This window comes from Pyrgilauda ruficollis, unplaced genomic scaffold, assembly GCF_017590135.1.
Source record: "Pyrgilauda ruficollis isolate IOZ18807 unplaced genomic scaffold, ASM1759013v1 scaffold69, whole genome shotgun sequence".
Classification (NCBI taxonomy): Eukaryota; Metazoa; Chordata; class Aves; order Passeriformes; family Passeridae; genus Pyrgilauda; species Pyrgilauda ruficollis.
In genome coordinates this window covers 876325-895517 of record NW_024528710.1, presented here as the reverse complement: position 1 = coordinate 895517, position 19193 = coordinate 876325, and the positions used below count along the sequence as shown (strand labels likewise).

At 54.7% G+C, this 19193-nt stretch overlaps 1 protein-coding gene across 2 annotated transcripts in view; it reads right to left on the bottom strand.

Annotated features, from left to right (window-relative positions):
• The window catches only part of CALN1 (calneuron 1), a 139133-nt gene that overhangs the window by 86262 nt on the left and 33678 nt on the right, over positions 1 to 19193 (bottom strand). Inside the window, exon 3 of one of the 2 annotated variants that reach the window (XM_041484928.1) lies at positions 12468 to 12592. In XM_041484928.1, coding sequence (XP_041340862.1) covers positions 12468 to 12592 — 125 coding nt within the window. Of the gene's footprint in view, positions 1 to 12467; positions 12593 to 19193 lie in introns of those variants that run through there. The other variant, XM_041484929.1, reaches the window with a different exon arrangement.

The window sequence follows — 19193 nt, the reverse complement described above, 5'->3', positions numbered from 1 at the left end:
TGGGATCCTGCAGTGCCAGGGGCTGTGTCCTCATCCCAAACCAGGAGCAGCGACCTGGACGTGTGGCGCTGATTCCAAAGGCTCTGCTCCAGTGGCATCTGGAAAAAGCCCTGCAAAAGCACCAGGTGAGACCCTCAGTCACTGGGTTTCTGTCCCTGCCACAGCCTCAGCAGCGCTGTGCCAGGACCTTGTGCCACCCCCCCGTCACCAGCAGGGACCACAGGGACACGGGCACTGGGGAGTCCAGGCCAAGCCACTGCTCATGGGGAGCAGGAGCCACAGAGAGGCTCTGGCAGCTCCCAAGGCTGTGGTAGCTTCTCCCCCTCCCCAAATCCCAGTAAACTGAGGCACAGAGACATCAGTGACAGCCAGAAGATCCCAGTGAAGGATGAACAGGGATCTGTCACTCTGCTTCTCCAGTGTACACCTAACCCCTAAACCCCCTTATTTCTGAACACTCCCCTGTGCAGTTTTGCAGGGGTTTGTGCCTTGGGGAGGAGGCTGCTCTCAGTATTCTGCTGGGCTGGGCTTGATTCCAGCTGGTGTGCTGAAGTGAACATCACCTCCCGGCTGAAATCCCTGTCCCACAGCCCCAGGGACACCTGGCACTGCGCTGCCCCACCAGCCTGGCAGGCAGAGCACCAGAACCATCTCCAGGCCCTGCAGGATTCTGAATCAGGGTAATTAAGAGATGGATCTGCAAAGGCCAACTCCGAGACCATGTCTGAGTGGGCAGAGCCCTGGCAGCCCCACAGGCCCCTCGTGTCCACCCTGCTCTGGGCTCTGCACCCAGGGCTGCCCTGCTGGGATCCACCAGAGCCCTCCCTGTGCCAGCTCCTCCACTGGCAGCTTGGCCAAGCCTTGTCCCAGCCATCCCTGAGCTCCTGAGCCCAGCACTGAGAGGCCCCAGGAACTGAAATAAAGAGTGAACCATTAGCTCAGCACTCAGTGCCACCAAGGGATGCCTAAGGCAGTTTAAATCCAGGGAAAAGGCCAGGCTTGTGCCTCTGCCTGTGCAGTTAAATGGGAAGAAATGGCTTTTCAGAAGGATTTTCAGCTGGGGACCAACTGCTCGAGTCCCCAGAGCTGCTGTGGCTTCTGTAGCACTGAAGTCTCTCCCGGGCCTCACTCCTGTGGCCAGGATGGCTGGGACAATTCCCACCTGATCCCAAGGAGGATCCTTTATGGGGTGGGAGGGATGTCCCAGATCTGTTTCTGTGGCACTGCCAACCCTGCCCAGCCCCAAAAGCCTCAGACAGGAACTGATGCCTCCCTTTGCCAGGGAAAGATGGTCTGGACATCCCAAAGGATCCCTGGGAGCTGGGCCAGCAGGAATGATGTGTTTGGGAGCTGGCTGGGTGTGTACAACACACCAACACCTCCCTGAATCCACAGCTCTTCCCCTCCTGGAAAATGGGGGACACAGAGGCATTCAGCCTCCAGGGAATGTCCAGGGAATGTCCAGGGAATGTCCAGGGAATCTCACAGCTCTGGTCTGCAGAAACCCTGTCCCAGGCAGTGGCACTGCCTGGGGAGCAGCTCAGCAGAGAAATAAGGCAGCAGGTGAGGATGACACTCCTGGGTGCATCCAGGAGCACTTCCTGGAATAGCAGGGACTTGCTAAACCCAGGTTTAACACCAGGGACTGAAGAACTTGTAAAATTAATGATCCAGCCTAGAAGCTTGCATCAAAAATTAAAAATCCCTATTAAAAATTGGATAAATGTGTCACAGCCAGATTGAAATGCCTTTTAGGGCAGTTTAGCTCCTGATGTGGATTTGCTCCATTCCCATGGCTGGAGGGTGCACAGACAGAGAGTTCCCAGCCACAGGAGCATCAGCCTGGCAGGATCCATGGAATGCCAGGGAGCACCAAAGCCTCAGCAGCACCTCTGGTGGGAGACACCCACAGCAGGCCTGAAAGGAGCTGCACCCAGGCACCGTTTGGATCCCTCTCCCCAAATCCATCTTTTTCCAGCTCAAACAGGCTTCATCTCCACTACAGTAATCCAGGAGTCCTCCAGCCTTGCCCAAGGATATCTGAATATCCCCCCCAGTAACTCCCTGTCTCACCAGCCTGTTCCCAAACTGTGTCAGCATAGCTGGAGCTCAAACCATGCCTTTAATTGTTGTCCAGATGGTGTCCCTGTCATTTTAATTTATTGGCAGCCAATCCCTTTTTATTTGTGCTCCTTTGCTGCAAGGACTCTTTCCTTGGAGATGCTGCTGATGCCTGTTCCTGCATTTTGGGGCCAGGGAGTCCAGGTGACACATTTCCCCCTGGCAGGGACAGGGGGAGCAGAGCCCCTGAGCCCTTCCCAAGGCTGGGTTTGTCCCCCTGGAAAATCAACCTGCCAAAGTCTAGCCTCCTTGTGCAGGGCTTGGGATGTAAAAGAGAATGGAAATACTTCTTGTTCTGGAGTTTCCCCCACCCAAAGCTTTCTGCCACCCTCCTGCTGGGAAGCTCCAGTGCTCAGAGCTCATCCCCCAGCTCCTGTGGTCCTGGCAAGGCAGCAGCTCAAACCCTCAGAACCTGGGATTCCTCTGCAGACCCCCTGTGCTCCCACCCTTTGGGTGTGTACACACTGCTCTGCCTGTCTGGGGAGGGAAGTGATGCCAATTCCAGGGAAAAAGAGCTCTCCTGGAGGCTGAGGGGGAAGGCTGGTGATGCTGGAAGAGTGGCTGTGGCACACAGGACCCGGCTGCCTCAGGGAAGGATTCCCAAAGGGAGCTCAGGAGAATGAAGCTGTACTGGGCAGGGGCCTCCCCTCAGCCAGTGCTCCCAGCAATGCTGGAGACTCCTGATGGGACAGAACACAGGGAATGACACCACGAACCTCTGCCTTGGGGGATCCCTGCAGCCTCCTCAGGGCTCATCTGTCACAGCTCCAGGGACAGGGGCTCACCCCATCCCCATCCAGAACTGTCTGGAGCAAATGGGAACCTGTAACCCAAGAATTCCTCCAGAATTCATTGGGAGGGTGGGCAGGCCCTGGCACAGGGTGCCCAGAGCAGCTGGGGCTGCCCCTGGATCCCTGGCAGTGCCCAAGGCCAGGCTGGACAGGGCTTGGAGCAGCCTGGGACAGTGGGAGGTGTCCCTGCCATGGCAGGGGTGGCACTGGATGGGCTTTGAGGTCCCTTCCACTCCTTTCCTTTTCCTCCAAACCTTTCTAGGATTCTGTGATCCTCAGAACATCAACACTGCACCAGATTTTATCATTTCTTTAGGGAGGCTGCTCCATACCTGGAACTCCCAAGTCTCAAGGAAATCCACTCTGGAATTCCAAGCTGTAGCTGGAAAATTGGCAGAAGGAGCTCAGCAGAAGGGAGACAGAGCTGCTCCTGTCCCCAGCAGCCTGGGCATGGTGCTGGCACAGTTTGATATTCAGGGACATGAAAGTCCATCACAGCTCAATAGCAGACAGAAATAATTCCATTTCCAGCTGTGGCTGCTCACAGCAGCAACACTGGGGATGAACCTCCCTTGGAAGAGCTCTGGGAAACAGCAAATGAGCTTTACACAGTCCCAGGCACTGCATGAATGCTGGCGGGGCTTGCACTGAGCTCTTGGGGAGCTCTGCAGGGATCCATGTCCAGAGCATATCCTATCCCAGGAGAATTTCTTCTTCCTTTTCCTTTTCCCTTCCTTTCCCCTTTTCCAGGTGTTTTCCCTCTCCCTGGAGCCCAGCAGGCTCAGCCTGTTGCTGCTCCATGACTCAGCCCTGACTAATCCTGTCTCCCCTGGCTCTCCCTCCTGGAGCACATTCCTGCTCCTGTTGCCTGGATCCCACCTGGAACACCAAAGATAACCAGTCAATCCCAGCTGGGCAGGCTGGAGGGACTGGCCCTGTCCTTTCCCCTTTCCCTTCTGTGCCGTGCCCACCTGCAGGATGAAACTGCCAGGGAAAACTCAGCCTCTGGAGAGGGGCAAGAGGCACAGCAGCTCTGCCTGCAGCCAGGCAACCTCACCGAGCCCTCCTGGGAACAGCACAGAGAACAGCTCTGTACCAGCCCCAGCCTCCTGGCCCACAGGGCTTTGTCAAATAACAGCCCCAAAGGAGCCTGGCTGGTGACAGAGCCCTGCAGGACACGGCCCCTCCCTGCCAGCACTCCCAACGCCCGAGGAGTGTCACCAGATGTGTCACCAGAGGAGGGTGCACAGCCTGACCTGGGCTGGCTTTCAGAGACAGGATTGGGATGGCACAGCTGTGTTGGTGATGTTGGGCCATTTTACCGGGGTGTGTGACCCCAGAGTGTCCCCAGAATGTCCCCAGCCCTTCTCCTGGGGCTACAGCCCTGCCAGCCCTTGAGCCCCTTGGCCCTGCCTGCTTTACTGGCCAGCAGGAGACAGCTGCTGGTCCCACTCCCTGTGGAGCAGCACTTAGCCAGGACCCCTAAATTCCCTCAGGAGCTGCTTCCAGTGACTCAGGAGCTGCTCATGAAAGGGATGTCTTCTCCACCCAGGAAAGAGAGACCAGCAGAGAGCTGCTGACACAGGGGAGGTGCAGGGAAGAAGCATCAGAAATCAGGCACCTGCTGTGGTTTGTAATCCATAAGGATGGAAAAGCCTCCTGGTGAGGGAAGTCCCCACGTTCCTGCTGTGTGTTCCCCTGCATGCCAAGCTCCTGCAGCCCCTTTCCCTGGCCTGCTCTGCTCACACCTCCAGTTCAACCAGGCACAGCCCTGGCACTGCCACTCTGGAGCTCAACCTTAGGGGCTGTACTGTGACCTTACACTCTCTACAGCTCCTGAAAGGTGCCTGTGCTCAGCTGGGCTTGGGCTCTTTCTCCAGGCAGCACTGACAGAACCAGAGCACGCAGTCTCCAGCTGCACCAAGGGAAATACAGGTTGGATATTAGGAAAAAGTGTTTCACAGAAAGTGTGATAAAGTTCTGGACTGGCTGCCTCATAATTTCCATCCCTCTGCTGAACTCTGGGTGCTGCCAGTTGCCGAGGTAAGATCCTACAAATTCTCCCTGGCTGCTGAAATCGGGGTTAATCCTGTGAATCACTGGGGCTGAGAGCAGCTATCCCATGCCAAGATGGACAGACTTTAATGGAAGCTGTGACTTCACATATTTACATGTATAGATCAGCCTCCAGCTGGGGAAGGATTCCCTCTTCCCTATCAGCTCAGCTGGGGCTGTGATCTCACCACGTTTTGCTTTCTCATGGACCACCTCCAAGTCAATCCCAGATTACTGTGGGAAGCTGTGCTGTAGGAATTGCCCTCCTCCCTCCCAGCTCCCCAGCCAGTCCCTTCCTGTAAAGTTTGCACGGGGTCCCTATAAACCCCCCTGCTCGTGGTAGGGGTTGGGGTCAGGTCCCTCAACAGCAGTATCCCAGATCCCATAACTCCTGCCTGTAAAGCAGCAGCTTAACCCAGCAGTTCCACTTCTCTTTCTGAAACGCCCACCTAAAGCTGCTAAATGAGTTCCTGATTTCCTATAAAAATTGCTGCATTAGGAGAAAAGTTGGAGCAGCCAGAGCCCAAAGAGGCAATGCCAGATTTCTAACACGCTTCACTAAAGCTCACCATAAATCCCTTTGAATAACACCCTGAAGGATGGGGATGATCCAGGCAAGAAGGAGTCTGAAGCTCTCTGTTCTCTGCCCTGTGTCACCCCTGAGCTCCTGTTGGACATGAAGCTCTTCCTTACCTTCCTCCTTGTGCAGTTTATCAGGCATTTAAAGCAGGAAAAGGATGCTATTGTCAAGCATTTGGTTTCTTTAGGTATCTAATATGATGTATAGGGTAGGCACTCTGTCCTGGCCAGGTGAGACCTCACCTGCATTGCACCTGAAGGGGCTGACAAGAACCATGGAGAGAGGCTGTTTATAGGGGCCTGGAGGGACAGGACACAGGGAATGGCTCCCACTGCCAGAGGGCAGGGCTGGATGGGATATTGGGAATTAGGAATTGTTCCCTGAGAGGGTGGGCAGGCCCTGGCACAGGGTGCCCAGAGCAGCTGTGGCTGCCCCTGGATCCCTGGCAGTGCCCAAGGCCAGGCTGGACAGGGCTTGGAGCAGCCTGGGACAGTGGGAGGTGTCCCTGCCATGGCAGGGGTGGCACTGGATGGGCTTTGAGGTCCCTTCCACTCCTTTCCTTTTCCTCCAAACCTTTCTAGGATTCTGTGATCCTCAGAACATCAACACTGCACCAGATTTTATCATTTCTTTAGGGAGGCTGCTCCATACCTGGAACTCCCAAGTCTCAAGGAAATCCACTCTGGAATTCCAAGCTGTAGCTGGAAAATTGGCAGAAGGAGCTCAGCAGAAGGGAGACAGAGCTGCTCCTGTCCCCAGCAGCCTGGGCATGGTGCTGGCACAGTTTGATATTCAGGGACATGAAAGTCCATCACAGCTCAATAGCAGACAGAAATAATTCCATTTCCAGCTGTGGCTGCTCACAGCAGCAACACTGGGGATGAACCTCCCTTGGAAGAGCTCTGGGAAACAGCAAATGAGCTTTACACAGTCCCAGGCACTGCATGAATGCTGGCGGGGCTTGCACTGAGCTCTTGGGGAGCTCTGCAGGGATCCATGTCCAGAGCATATCCTATCCCAGGAGAATTTCTTCTTCCTTTTCCTTTTCCCTTCCTTTCCCCTTTTCCAGGTGTTTTCCCTCTCCCTGGAGCCCAGCAGGCTCAGCCTGTTGCTGCTCCATGACTCAGCCCTGACTAATCCTGTCTCCCCTGGCTCTCCCTCCTGGAGCACATTCCTGCTCCTGTTGCCTGGATCCCACCTGGAACACCAAAGATAACCAGTCAATCCCAGCTGGGCAGGCTGGAGGGACTGGCCCTGTCCTTTCCCCTTTCCCTTCTGTGCCGTGCCCACCTGCAGGATGAAACTGCCAGGGAAAACTCAGCCTCTGGAGAGGGGCAAGAGGCACAGCAGCTCTGCCTGCAGCCAGGCAACCTCACCGAGCCCTCCTGGGAACAGCACAGAGAACAGCTCTGTACCAGCCCCAGCCTCCTGGCCCACAGGGCTTTGTCAAATAACAGCCCCAAAGGAGCCTGGCTGGTGACAGAGCCCTGCAGGACACGGCCCCTCCCTGCCAGCACTCCCAACGCCCGAGGAGTGTCACCAGATGTGTCACCAGAGGAGGGTGCACAGCCTGACCTGGGCTGGCTTTCAGAGACAGGATTGGGATGGCACAGCTGTGTTGGTGATGTTGGGCCATTTTACCGGGGTGTGTGACCCCAGAGTGTCCCCAGAATGTCCCCAGCCCTTCTCCTGGGGCTACAGCCCTGCCAGCCCTTGAGCCCCTTGGCCCTGCCTGCTTTACTGGCCAGCAGGAGACAGCTGCTGGTCCCACTCCCTGTGGAGCAGCACTTAGCCAGGACCCCTAAATTCCCTCAGGAGCTGCTTCCAGTGACTCAGGAGCTGCTCATGAAAGGGATGTCTTCTCCACCCAGGAAAGAGAGACCAGCAGAGAGCTGCTGACACAGGGGAGGTGCAGGGAAGAAGCATCAGAAATCAGGCACCTGCTGTGGTTTGTAATCCATAAGGATGGAAAAGCCTCCTGGTGAGGGAAGTCCCCACGTTCCTGCTGTGTGTTCCCCTGCATGCCAAGCTCCTGCAGCCCCTTTCCCTGGCCTGCTCTGCTCACACCTCCAGTTCAACCAGGCACAGCCCTGGCACTGCCACTCTGGAGCTCAACCTTAGGGGCTGTACTGTGACCTTACACTCTCTACAGCTCCTGAAAGGTGCCTGTGCTCAGCTGGGCTTGGGCTCTTTCTCCAGGCATCACTGACAGAACCAGAGCACGCAGTCTCCAGCTGCACCAAGGGAAATACAGGTTGGATATTAGGAAAAAGTGTTTCACAGAAAGTGTGATAAAGTTCTGGACTGGCTGCCTGGGGAGGTGGTGCAGTCACCATCCCTGGGTGTGTTTAACAAAGCCTGGATGTGGCACTGGGGGCCAGGGTTTAGCTGAGGTGTTGGGGCTGGGCTGGACTTGATGATCTTTAAGGTCTCTTCCAACCCAGTGATTCTGTGATTCTGTGAATTCTGAATGAAGCCCAAAAGTCTCCCCCAGCCTAGAAAAAACCCTACAGACACCCCAGCCTCACCTGAGGCAGAGCTCCATGGGTGAGGCACCAGAAGCCAGCACTGCCCTGCAGCAACATTTCCTCCTGCTGATTCCAAAGGAACCTGGCTCAGGGAAGGATTCATTGGGATGTCTGCCTGGACAAATGCTGCTGCCATGGTTCACATTTGGGTTTCTCTGCAAGGCCCCACTTGCATCTCCCCCAAGCCTGCTTATCATGCATATGCCTCCCTTCAGGTGAGATTTGTCACATTCCCATTCTGGAAATGTTTTTCCCTCCTGACAATACCCTTTAGATAGTGCCTGTGGAGGTGGATGACTCAAGCTTGACATGATTATTTCCATCCAGCATTTTTTATTAAAAATACTCCTGATGGTTCAGAACGTGAGGACAGGAGCTGCCTTGAAAGGGATGTGGAAAGCTCAGAGTCTGCACAAACTGTGCCATGATTTCATGGCACCAACCAACAAGAACCAGAAAATCTGTGTAAAACAGCCCCTCCCTGCCTGAATTTATCATTTCATGCATAGAAACCTCCAAGCACATGGCAGTAACATCCACCCCAGACCACTCCAGTCCCTCAGATCCACTTCCAGACCTGGGCTGATTTTCAGAGGCAGGGTTAGGATGGCACAGCTGTGTTGGTGATGTTGGGCCATTTTACCCGGGGTGTGTGACCCCAGAGTGTCCCCAGAGTGTCCCCAGCCCTGCTCCTGGGGCTGCAGCCCCACCAGCCCTTGAGCCTCTTGGCCCTGCCACTTCCAGCTCTGTTATTTACCCAGAGTTACCAAGTTGAGGATCTCCTGATTTAGCTCTGGGCAAGTGGATTCCCTTTGTGACAGCTCCCAAACACCTTCACACTATCCAGCCCCACAAACAGCAAACCTGCTGCTGGGAATGGACACCATGAGCAGAGTGACCTCTCCTCTCCAGCCTCCCCCTACTCCACCAGCGTGGGAAGAACCAGAGTGGAGCTGGGGATGGCAGATGGCTGCTGCAGCTCAGGAAAGTTTCACAGGGAAAACATTCCTGTGCTCTCCTGGGGCCTCACCTGGGAAACCGGACACAGTTCTGGTGTCCCCAGCATGGGGAAGACAGGGAATTGTTGGAGCAAGGCCAGAAGAGGCTGTGAAGTTGATAAAGGGACTGGAGCTCCTCCCCTGTGGAGACGGGCTGGGAAATTTGGGATTGTTCACTTGGAGAAGGCTCCAGGGAGAGCTCAGAGCCCCTTGCAGGGCCTAAAGGGGCTCCAGGAGAGCTGGAGAGGGACTGGGGACAAGGCATGGAGGGACAGGACAGAGGGAATGGCTCCCACTGCCAGAGGACAGGGATGGATGGGATATTGGGCAGGAATTGTTCCCTGGGAGGGTGGGCAGGCCCTGGCACAGGGTGCCCAGAGCAGCTGTGGCTGCCCCTGGATCCCTGGCAGTGCCCAAGGCCAGGTTGGACACTGAGGAGTGGAGCAGCCTGGGACAGTGGAAGGTGTCCCTGCCATGGCAGGGGTGGCACTGGATGGGCTTTGGGGTCCCTTCCAACCAAACCATTCTGGGATTCTGAATATTCATTTGGAGAATAACCTCTCAGAGAAGAGGCAGAGCAGCACTCTGAGTGTTCACCGCAAGCCCTGGGCTCTTCTCCTTTACACCACTCAAAATCAGAGCTCTTTTCCATCTCCTGATCTCCCTGTTCTCCTCCAGCCCCCACCTGCAGCTGAAACAGGGAGAACTCCTGGCTATTCCCTGTAGGATGAGCTGGGAGCAGGGTCAGGCTGCAGCACCTCCCCCTGCAGGATCCCTGAAACCCTTCCCAAGTGAACAGTGCTGACACACGCAGAGCCAGACACAGAAAAAAAAAAAAGAAATCTGCTGGAAAGAACCCAACAGATCAGGCACTTGTTGGAGCCTTGAGTGCAGAGGAACATTATAGAAAATTCCCAGTGACTCCTCCAGCTCCAAACCTATCATAATTTAATCTGTGTGACTGGAATTTCTCAATAGGCTGGAACTCCCTCAGGACCAAAATCTCATTGAAAAAGAAACCAAGGAGAATTTTGGCATCTCTTCCCCAGCCTGGAAGATGAAATGCAAATCTGTTATTGGCATCGAGCTCTCACAGCTTGATCCATCCACAGAGCTCCAATAGCCTGACATTAACTTCTCAAGGAAGAACATTTTGTTACTCATCCTCAGACAGTTTATGCTTAAAGGCAGAAAGACTAATTCTGTTTGGGGTTTGGGCAGTGAACCTTCCCCAATTACCAGCACAGTCAGGCACTGATCTGGTATTAGAGACAAAACACAGGGAGATGGAGACTGTTGACTTCATTTTAAATATAAATTCCAGAGGCTGAACACTGCTGGCACGTGGAAAAGCATCTCCAGCTTCTTCTGCTGCCCTGGCTTTTCAGACACGAATCGATCTGGTGCCGCTGCTGCGCTTGCAGGTGGAAGAAGATGACCTGAGGGGGAGCTCGGTGTGTCCCAGAGCTGGGGACATCCCACGGCAAAGGCACAAAGAGAGGTGTAGGGACAGGCTGCCAGGACCTTAATTCGAGCCTGTGCTTGACAGGCAGGGAATAAATGGGTGCTGAGGTGAAGAGCTGTGTCCAAGCTCCCGGAGCGAGAGGAGACAGCGAGCCCCCCGCGCTCCCGGCACGGCCACTTCAGTGGGACACAATTAGCAGCTCTGGGCTGCTCCTTCTCCAGGGGCAGCTCCTCCACACCTCATTTCCCTCATTTGCCGTTAATTAACGGCGGTGATCCGCAGCTCTGGAGCGCGGATTCTCCCGGGGCAGGCGGGCTGGGCTCCAGCTCCTCCCGCAGCTCCCGCGGACCGAGCCGTGCCCGAGGGCTCCGGGATGCGCTCGGCGCCGGGACAGCGGGGCAAGGGGGCTTGAGGCTGGGTTCCCTTCCCTGACCCAGCCCAGCCCGGTTCCCTTACCTCGCCCAGCCCAGCCCGGTTCCCTCTCCCAGCCCAGTTTCCACGCGGACCGGACGGGGGAAGCAGAGCAGGGATGAGCACAGCAGGGACGAGCATCCCCCGTGCCCTGCCCGGTCCTGCCAGGGCTTCCAGCCCCGGGGCCACTTGAAGCAGCTCCTGACAGGTCTCTGCAAATCTAACAGGCAATTCCAGCAGCCGTGCTTTAAGGGGGACAGGAATAACAGAAAATCCTTGTTTGTGCTTGGAGTGAGCTGCAGGAGCTCCTCCTGTCTCCGTGTGCTCAGCAGCCCCCTGACCCCACACAGGGACAGGGCAAAGCTGGGCCTGGCCATGCTATTGGCATCTTTGGGGTGAGGAGAAGCTGAGCCAGCTCAGTTCAGCTGATCTCAAACCTGCAAGCCAAGCTCCAGGAGAAGAGCCCAGAATGTGACCTTGGCAGTGCTGGGGTTCCTGGGTCTGAGCTAAACTGCACTGAAGTTTCTCAGTTGTCTCTCACCTGAGCTGTGTCCTCACACCCTCACTGGGAAGAGGAAAACACTGTCGGTACCTGAGCTAAATTCATGTAAAGCTCACAAACCCAAATCCAAAGGTTCTAAGGTGGAAAGGCTGGGAAATTAAGGTTTGATTTACCAAAGCACACAAGAAAAGGGGCAGGGTGGTCAGAAATGTTGGCCTCCTGTTTCTCCAAAATGCTCCAGGCTGTCCTGGAAAGACCAGTTCCACTTTGCACCCTTCCCTTGATCTTTCCCTCAAAAAGTTCTCCATGGAGGCCCCTGATTGTGACCATGGCTTGTACCAAGTGTCCACTGGAGAGCAAACCAAGAGCTCCAATTCATTCCACAATACTCAACAACATTAATTATTTAACTCAGAAATTACCCTGGTGAGCCACAAATCCTCTACAAAAGAGACCTTCACCCTGAACCTCTACCTGGCCACACATCCTGGGCCAGGGCAGAGAGGACTGACAGCAGCAGCTTCCAGGGGGAAATGATGGGATCCTCCAGGCAGCACATACGGACAACCTTCCTGATGGCCTGTGCCAGACTAAGGCTGCTCTGTGCTCCCTACCACTGATCTGGAAAATGGAATTTTAAAGCTCTTTCCATCTTCTTAAGCCACAAGCCACCTCCATGCATCTTCTTACCCTGAGACACGGGGAGGAACCTCCCTTTGGGAAGGCCTCAAAGCAAATGAGACTTGGTGGGAAGACAGACTCAGCTCTGCAGGATCCCAGGGAAAGCTAAAGACATCTTTGGGGCAGCATGACCCTAAATTTTCTAATTTTCCCCTTAAAACACAGGCTTAATGTTTCAAAAAGCTGCAGAAGGACAAAAGCTAAGACTAAAATCACTCCATAGCTCCCAGCACAGCGTTGATCAGGGATGTTCTCTGTGTCCCTGATCTGCTGAGCCATCCCACCTCGCACCTGCCTTCCTCCCCTGCCCACAGCCCAGCCCCAGCAGCACTCACCATCCAGCTCCTCCACGGAGATGTTGGCCAGCTGCTCGCTGTCGCTGCCGGCCGAGAGCGAGCGGTTCAGGTAATTGCCCTTGTACAACAAGCCAGCTGTCACATGGTGGAATGGCATCTTCTCCCTGCCACCAAAATGGGAAAAGAGAGGGTCATTGGGGTTATCTGCCTTTGTTTCATGGAATGGAGCAAAGGCTGGCCTGGAGGAAGGGCTGGAGCAGCAGCTCAGGCTGCAGGTGGGTGTGAGAGGGGTGGGCTGAGCTCGGAGCCAGGGTCTGAGGCAGGAGCTGAAGGAACAAGCAGCAAAGCAGCTGCTGCCTCTGGCTGCTGGAGAGGAGCGAGGGGAGCCAGAGCAGTGGAGCCTTAGGAAAACAGGATTTCCCAACACTCAGCCTGCAGATTTCAGCCTTGGTAACAATTACAGAGAGCACTGCACTGACCTGCAGGTAACAGGTCACAGCATCGTGGAGTGTTTGGGTTGGAGAGGACCTCAAAGCCCACCCTGAACCACCCCTGCCACGGCAGGGACACTCCCACTGTCCCAGGGTGCTCCAAGCCCCGTCCAACCTGACCTTGGCCACTGCCAGGGATCCAGGGGCAGCCCCAAGTGCTGCCCAACAGCACAACTTCCAAAGGCAGGGAAGGGTCTGGCATCCCTGAGACCCCACCTGGAGCATGCAGCCCCCTCAGAGGGTCCAGCCAACCACCCTGAGCAAGGCGTTTGTCACTGCAGGGCCCCAGCTCCAGACCCCTCTGGGAGGAGAACATCCACATTGGAGCAGGGCCCCACAAAGAACATTCCCATCTCCCAGGTCTGAGAGCTGAGGAGAAACCCTCTCCACAGGAGGCTGGAGCAGGGAGGTGTTTGCAAACCCCACAGGTCCCAGCCACAGGGAAGGGCAGGCACTGCCCAGACAGGAGTGGGAATTACTGTCAGCAGCACTCACCCTGTGATTTAGGAGACACGAGGAGGAGGCGAGTTTGCCAAAGTCAATTGAAATATTAAGAGGAAGATTTCTCATGCCCAGGGCTGGATTCAATCAGCACAAGCTCATCCCAGGCCTGTTGTGCTTTGGGCTGCACATTTCCAGCAGAAATAAATCAGCAGTGTCCCCAGAGCCACCCAGAGCTGGCCAGGGACTCCCTGGGGCTGGAGGTGGCCAGGACAGGCTGGGAGCGGCTCTGAAAGCCACCAGGGCTCTCAGTGCACAGGACAGGGGCTGCTCAGAGCCCACCCTCGGTGCTGCAGGTTCTGTGCCCAGGAGGAGGTGCCAGCTCTGGAATGCTGCTCCAGTCAGCAGCACCAGGATGATCTGGCTGTGCCTCAGCCAATAACTCAAATATACAGACAATACAGATGGATTCAGTGGGAGCAAAAGCCTTCCTGCTCCCTGGGCTGGGAACAGCTTTGAGAGACATCCCAGGAGCAAACAACCTGGAGACACAGGCAAGCACAGAGGGAGAGAAGGAGGCTCCTCCTGCACTGCTCAGCACGCTCCAGGAATTTCTCTGGCAGTAATTATGTAAATAAATCTTAATCGTAATTTTAAGTATTTTTATTTGGGAGCCAGTTTGCTCCAGCAGCACATTAGAAACATAAACAAGGGGTTCTGTTTCATTAAGCACATCTGTAATTTCCCAGTCCTTGCCAATTCATGGGTTTCACTCTGAGACGTTGCTCCCTCTGACACCTGCTCGGCACTAAAATGGGAATTGTACCTGGCCAAGGGACACTGAGAGGCAATGCCAGCTCTGCTATCACTGCACAGACACTTCCAGCCCTTTGCACCACCTTCATTTGTTCCCAGGCTCACCACAAACTATTCAGGCAGTGACCAGTTCCTGTTTTCTCTGGACAATTACCCCCCAGGGTAAGCACAGAGTTGGAAGGGACCCACAAGGGTCATCGAGTCCAACCCTTGGACAGCCCCAAGAATCATTCAAAGCAATTACACTGAATTTTCAAATCACTTGACAGGAGTTTCAGTCTCTCCTGGGCTGAGCTTGCACTGCAGGCTCAGTGAGGCTGTGGGGCTGGGCTCTGGCACTCCTTGGCCAAGCCCCTGGGTGAAGGAAACCCCAGCCCTGCAGCCCCTGAGCTCAGCCACAGATGGAATAGCAGCTAGCCATGGATTTAAAACATTCCTGAAATCACTGTCACAGCCTTGGCTTCTACAACCATTAAAAAAAAAAAAAGACAGTGCCTCTCCCCTGAGGGCTGAAGAGCTGAAAATCAGCTCCTACCTGGATCCTGTGGTGTGTTTTAGTGCTGGAGGAGAGCCATGATACCCTGGAGTGAGAAATGCTGGATTGAATTCTGCTGCCCAGGTATATTAGGGTTTTAAAGCTGTAACATCATTCAGCAGAAACCCTGCAGAGCCTCTGGAATCCAGCACCTCTCAGCTCTAACAAGGGATGCTCCAAGGGGGCCCAGCTCCCGTGCCAGAGGCCCCAGGGATGTGGAGCTGTGCCTCAGGAACACTCAGCACCCTCAGACGGGAACCTGCAGCCAAAGCCAAGCCTCAAAGGGGGAGAAAACAGCGAAAAGGGGCCCAGGAGGGGCAGGTGGGGGAGAGCTCCAAAGCACCGGAGTGGGAAAGCCCTTGAGGGTGGGATCCATAAAAGCTCCATGGGAATATGTAGGTGCCTGTCTGGGATAAAAGGGCTGTCTTGGCACAGCCAGACTGGTCCAGGCTGGGATTCCCAACCCTGGATGTGTTCAGGGCCAGGCTGGAGCAGCCTGGGACAGCGGGAGGTGTCCCTGCCCGTGGCAGGACTGGCACTGGGTGGGTCCTTCCCAGCCAGGCCATTCTGGGATTCTGGGACAAGCTCACTTTGAATGCAGCCTCAGTGTCCATGTCAGAAACACAGAAACCTCCTGCAGGTTCCCTGTGGCTGCTGCTCCCAGTGTGCCCAGCAAGCCCTGGGACCCTCAAACCACAGCTGGGGCGTGCTGTGGCCCCATCCCCATGGTGACACCTGGTACCATCAGCAGCAGGGGCTGGGGCAGGGCGCTGACAGCGTTTTACTTCTCCAAATGTTCCATCTGAGCACTGTGCCCCCTCCTCAGGAGCCCTGGGGCTCCTGCCCCTTCTCCAGAGCTGCACAACAGCCCCTGAGCAGGGAGCTGGGCTGGGCTTTGCTCTCCAGCACAGACACATTTTCCACCAGGCACCTTGCAAACCAAATGCAGTGTGGGGATTTGGGAGCAGTGAAATCCCCTTAAATAACATCATGAAAAATACCACAGAAACATTGGCACTGAAGCAGAAATCCCTCAAAGAACCCCTCACCAAGTGTGTAGAGATCTCACCATGGTACCTCAACTGCAGGAGGGCTGAGCCCCCATGGGATGGGACTGTGCCACCACCCTGACACACAGGGGTCAGGGCCAATTCTGACTCTGGCAGGGTTGTTCAGTTTGGTTTTTAGTTTATACTATTACATCTGTATTTTTAATTTCCCTAATAAAGAACTGTTATTCCTACTCCAATATCTTTGCCTGAGGGCCCCTTAATTTCAGAATTATAATAATTCAGAGGGAGGGGGTTTACATTTTCCATTTCAAGGGAAGCTCCTGCCTTCCTTAGCAGACACCTGTCTGTTCAAACTCAGGCACTCAAAGAGCCCCTCACCAGGTCTGTGGACTGTCCCCATGGTCCCCTGGCAGGTTCCAGTCCCTGTGCCAGGCTCCCAGCAAGTCCCACCCCCATCGTGCCCTGCCAGCCTCACTCCTGCCTCTCAGCACAGCCACACTTGTGAAACTTAGAAGATTTTCATCAGCAATATTCCATCAGGATAAAAAAAGCAATCTCCACACTGCTCACGTGTCTGTGGCTCCCATTCCTCACCAGCCCCTGTGCTGCTCTTCCCAAAAAGGTTCAGAGCCCACGAAACCCCACATGATCATTAAACACAAGGTTCCAGGATCCATCTCTGAGATGGAACTGGGACCAATTTCTGCTGATCCTGGATCTCCCTGGCTGGTCACCACTTCAGAAGAGGTTTCTTGTTCCTCTCTCTCCCATGTGCAGCCCAAAGGGTGCCCAGGAATCTGTCCTGGGGAGTCCATCCTGGTTTTCCAGCCTCAGGAATGGAGCACACAATCTCCTTGGCACTGCCTGGGTGCACCACCCAGCCAGAATCCTGTGTTTGCCCTCCCCATGGAGCTGGAATTCCATGGACCCCAGGGGTTGGGAGCACCCTGGCAGGATCCCAAGCTGGATGTTGAGCCCTGTGGTGTCAAACAGACCGGGCAGAAAGGAGGAAATGTGGGATGAGGGTAAAATGGAGATCTCCAGCTCTGCCACAGGCTGGGCTGAGGGAGTCTGAGCTGCAAGAACAGGAAGCACACCTCTGTGGATGGCCAAGGACTGGAGGGGAGCACCAGCACAAGCTTTGCTCTCTTAGCCCTTCCTCAGGGCTGAAAGGAATCCAGGAATATATTGAAAATCCAGGGAGCGGTTGGGAAACTGGAACAGGAGCTGGGAAGTCCCTGAGGTCACTTTTAAACCCTTTAAAAATTCATCAAGTTAAGTGACAGTGTTGAAGATGCTTCTCCCTGGGCACAGCAATGTTTGAACATCTAGAGCAAAGCAGAGCAGGGACTTTGGAGGAAATGATCCCATTTTCCCCAGGACTGAGGCACTGCCATTGTCCTCAGAGGGAGGCTGTGTGATCTAGATGGATCCAAAGGACAGCAGAGCAAACAGAGCCTGGTGTCACCTGGGAAACCCCTGGGATATCTGATCCTCCATGAGGCACCAGCCAGGGGACACCTCCCAGAGAGGCTCCATTGCTATTTCTGGTCCTTTTCCATGGTGCTCTCCATGCTTCCTTCTCTCTCTAAGGAGGTTGTGACAGCTGAGGGTCATGGTTAGGCCTGGCTTAACGTCTGGCATGGGAGAGGCTGAGCTGAACTAAATCCCCACGGTTGCTTTGAAGCCAGCCCAGTTCAGGGAAGACAAAATTCATGTGCTGGGAAAAGTCACTTTGTCCCTTGTCACCTGCATTCCCTGCTGCTAACAATAGCTTTAAAGATTTTTTCTCTTTTTTAATTTACTTTGTGCACAAACTTGGCACCTGGAGTGCAAGCTGAGCCCGAGCTGCCCACGGCAGAGCCTGCAGGACTCTGAGGGCTCCTCTTGGCTCAGGAGGAGCTCGGAAATGCAGAGCTCAGCAAGGTGTGAAGGGGAAGCTGCAGATAGAAACTGCCCAGGTCTGGTTTAGCCAGGCTCAGCTTAGGGGTGAGAAGAGAGCCAGGGCTGAGAGCAGGCTCAGGCTTGGTCTGCACTACAAACCAAGAGAAGTGGACATGGAAGGAGCTGTGGGATGGGGAAAAATAAAGTCTGGTTCTTTTAAAATAAGACCCTAAAATAGATCATAGATCCTCCCAGGGAGGCCAGTCCTGCAGGAAGTCTGTGATTGCTGACTACTGATCCCAATCTTTATTGATCTCAGAGCCCAAACCCCCAGGAAGGCACATTTGGGATATTTATAAACACAAGAGAGAGCAGAGGGCACTGCACAGGGCACTGGACCCTCTGGGCAGGGCTGGGGAGCCAGAGTTGCTCAGGCTGGGCTGAGAGGGCAGTGAGCCCTAAAGCTCCCCCAGAGCTCTCGTGGGACACAGGAGGGCTCTCCCTTTCCTGGCTGGGTTAGACCTGGCTTTTCCACATGTATTTTCAGCAAATGAATCCAGACAAATTCCACCTTTCACAAGGATTTATGGACTGCAAACACGAGACTTGAACCCACACATGCGAGATTCACTGAACATCTGCTGCTGGGGTCCAGGTAAAATCCAAATTAACCTCCAGGGACCATTCCCAGTCCTGACCCATCACATCCCCAAGTGCTCCCAGCACACCTTAATGGCATTTGAGCTCTATCTGATCATTTCTTGGCATAAGCCTAAGAAAATGTTCCTCTAATTCAGGCAGGAAATGCAGATCTGACACACCTGCCTTGGGATACCAACACCAAAGCACCTCATGGTGATCACTGGGTAAAAAAGCCTTTACAAACAGATCATTCTGCAGCATTCAAAGATGTAATTGGGAAGAAAAAAAATCCTCTGCGAGGCAGAAAACAAGATGTGAGTGACAACCTCATGTAATGTACAGCACCTCAGGAGCCACAACCTTCCACGCTCAAGAGCTACAAAGCACTTGGAGCTTCAGAAGGTTTTGTGCTGGGGCTTTCTCCCACCTTCTGCAGTAAATTTGAAATGAAAAAGCAGAGGAAGGGCACTTGAAAAGACACCACATCTCGACACAACTGCTGCTGCTTTGAATTCCGGCAGAAAGGGAGAGCTGAGGGTGCCGGGCCGGTGTAAAAGCCAGCGCTTGTGCCTGGGAGCGGCTGTGAGAGACAGACAGAGCGGTCAGAGCTGCTTTTGTTATTTCTGAGCCGTGGCTGGGGCTGATCCCAGCTCGGAGCCCGGGAGGAGAGGACTGCAAGGACCTGAAAACTCCGTGTCTGTCCCTAGGGCAAGAGCAGCCCTCCCAGGGGGAAAAAGCCCCTTTCCACCGCAAACGGGCTTCAAGTGCCCCGTCAAAGAGCCAGCAGCGCTGAGTCACCAGCGATCCCTCTCACCCGAGCTCCGCTCAGCTCCCGAACTCATCCTCACCTTTTGCAGACAGAAATCCCCAGATTTTTGCTGCCCTCTTCCACTTTCTGTCACTGCTGCTGCCCCCACTTGTGTTTAACTAAGATTAGTAAAAA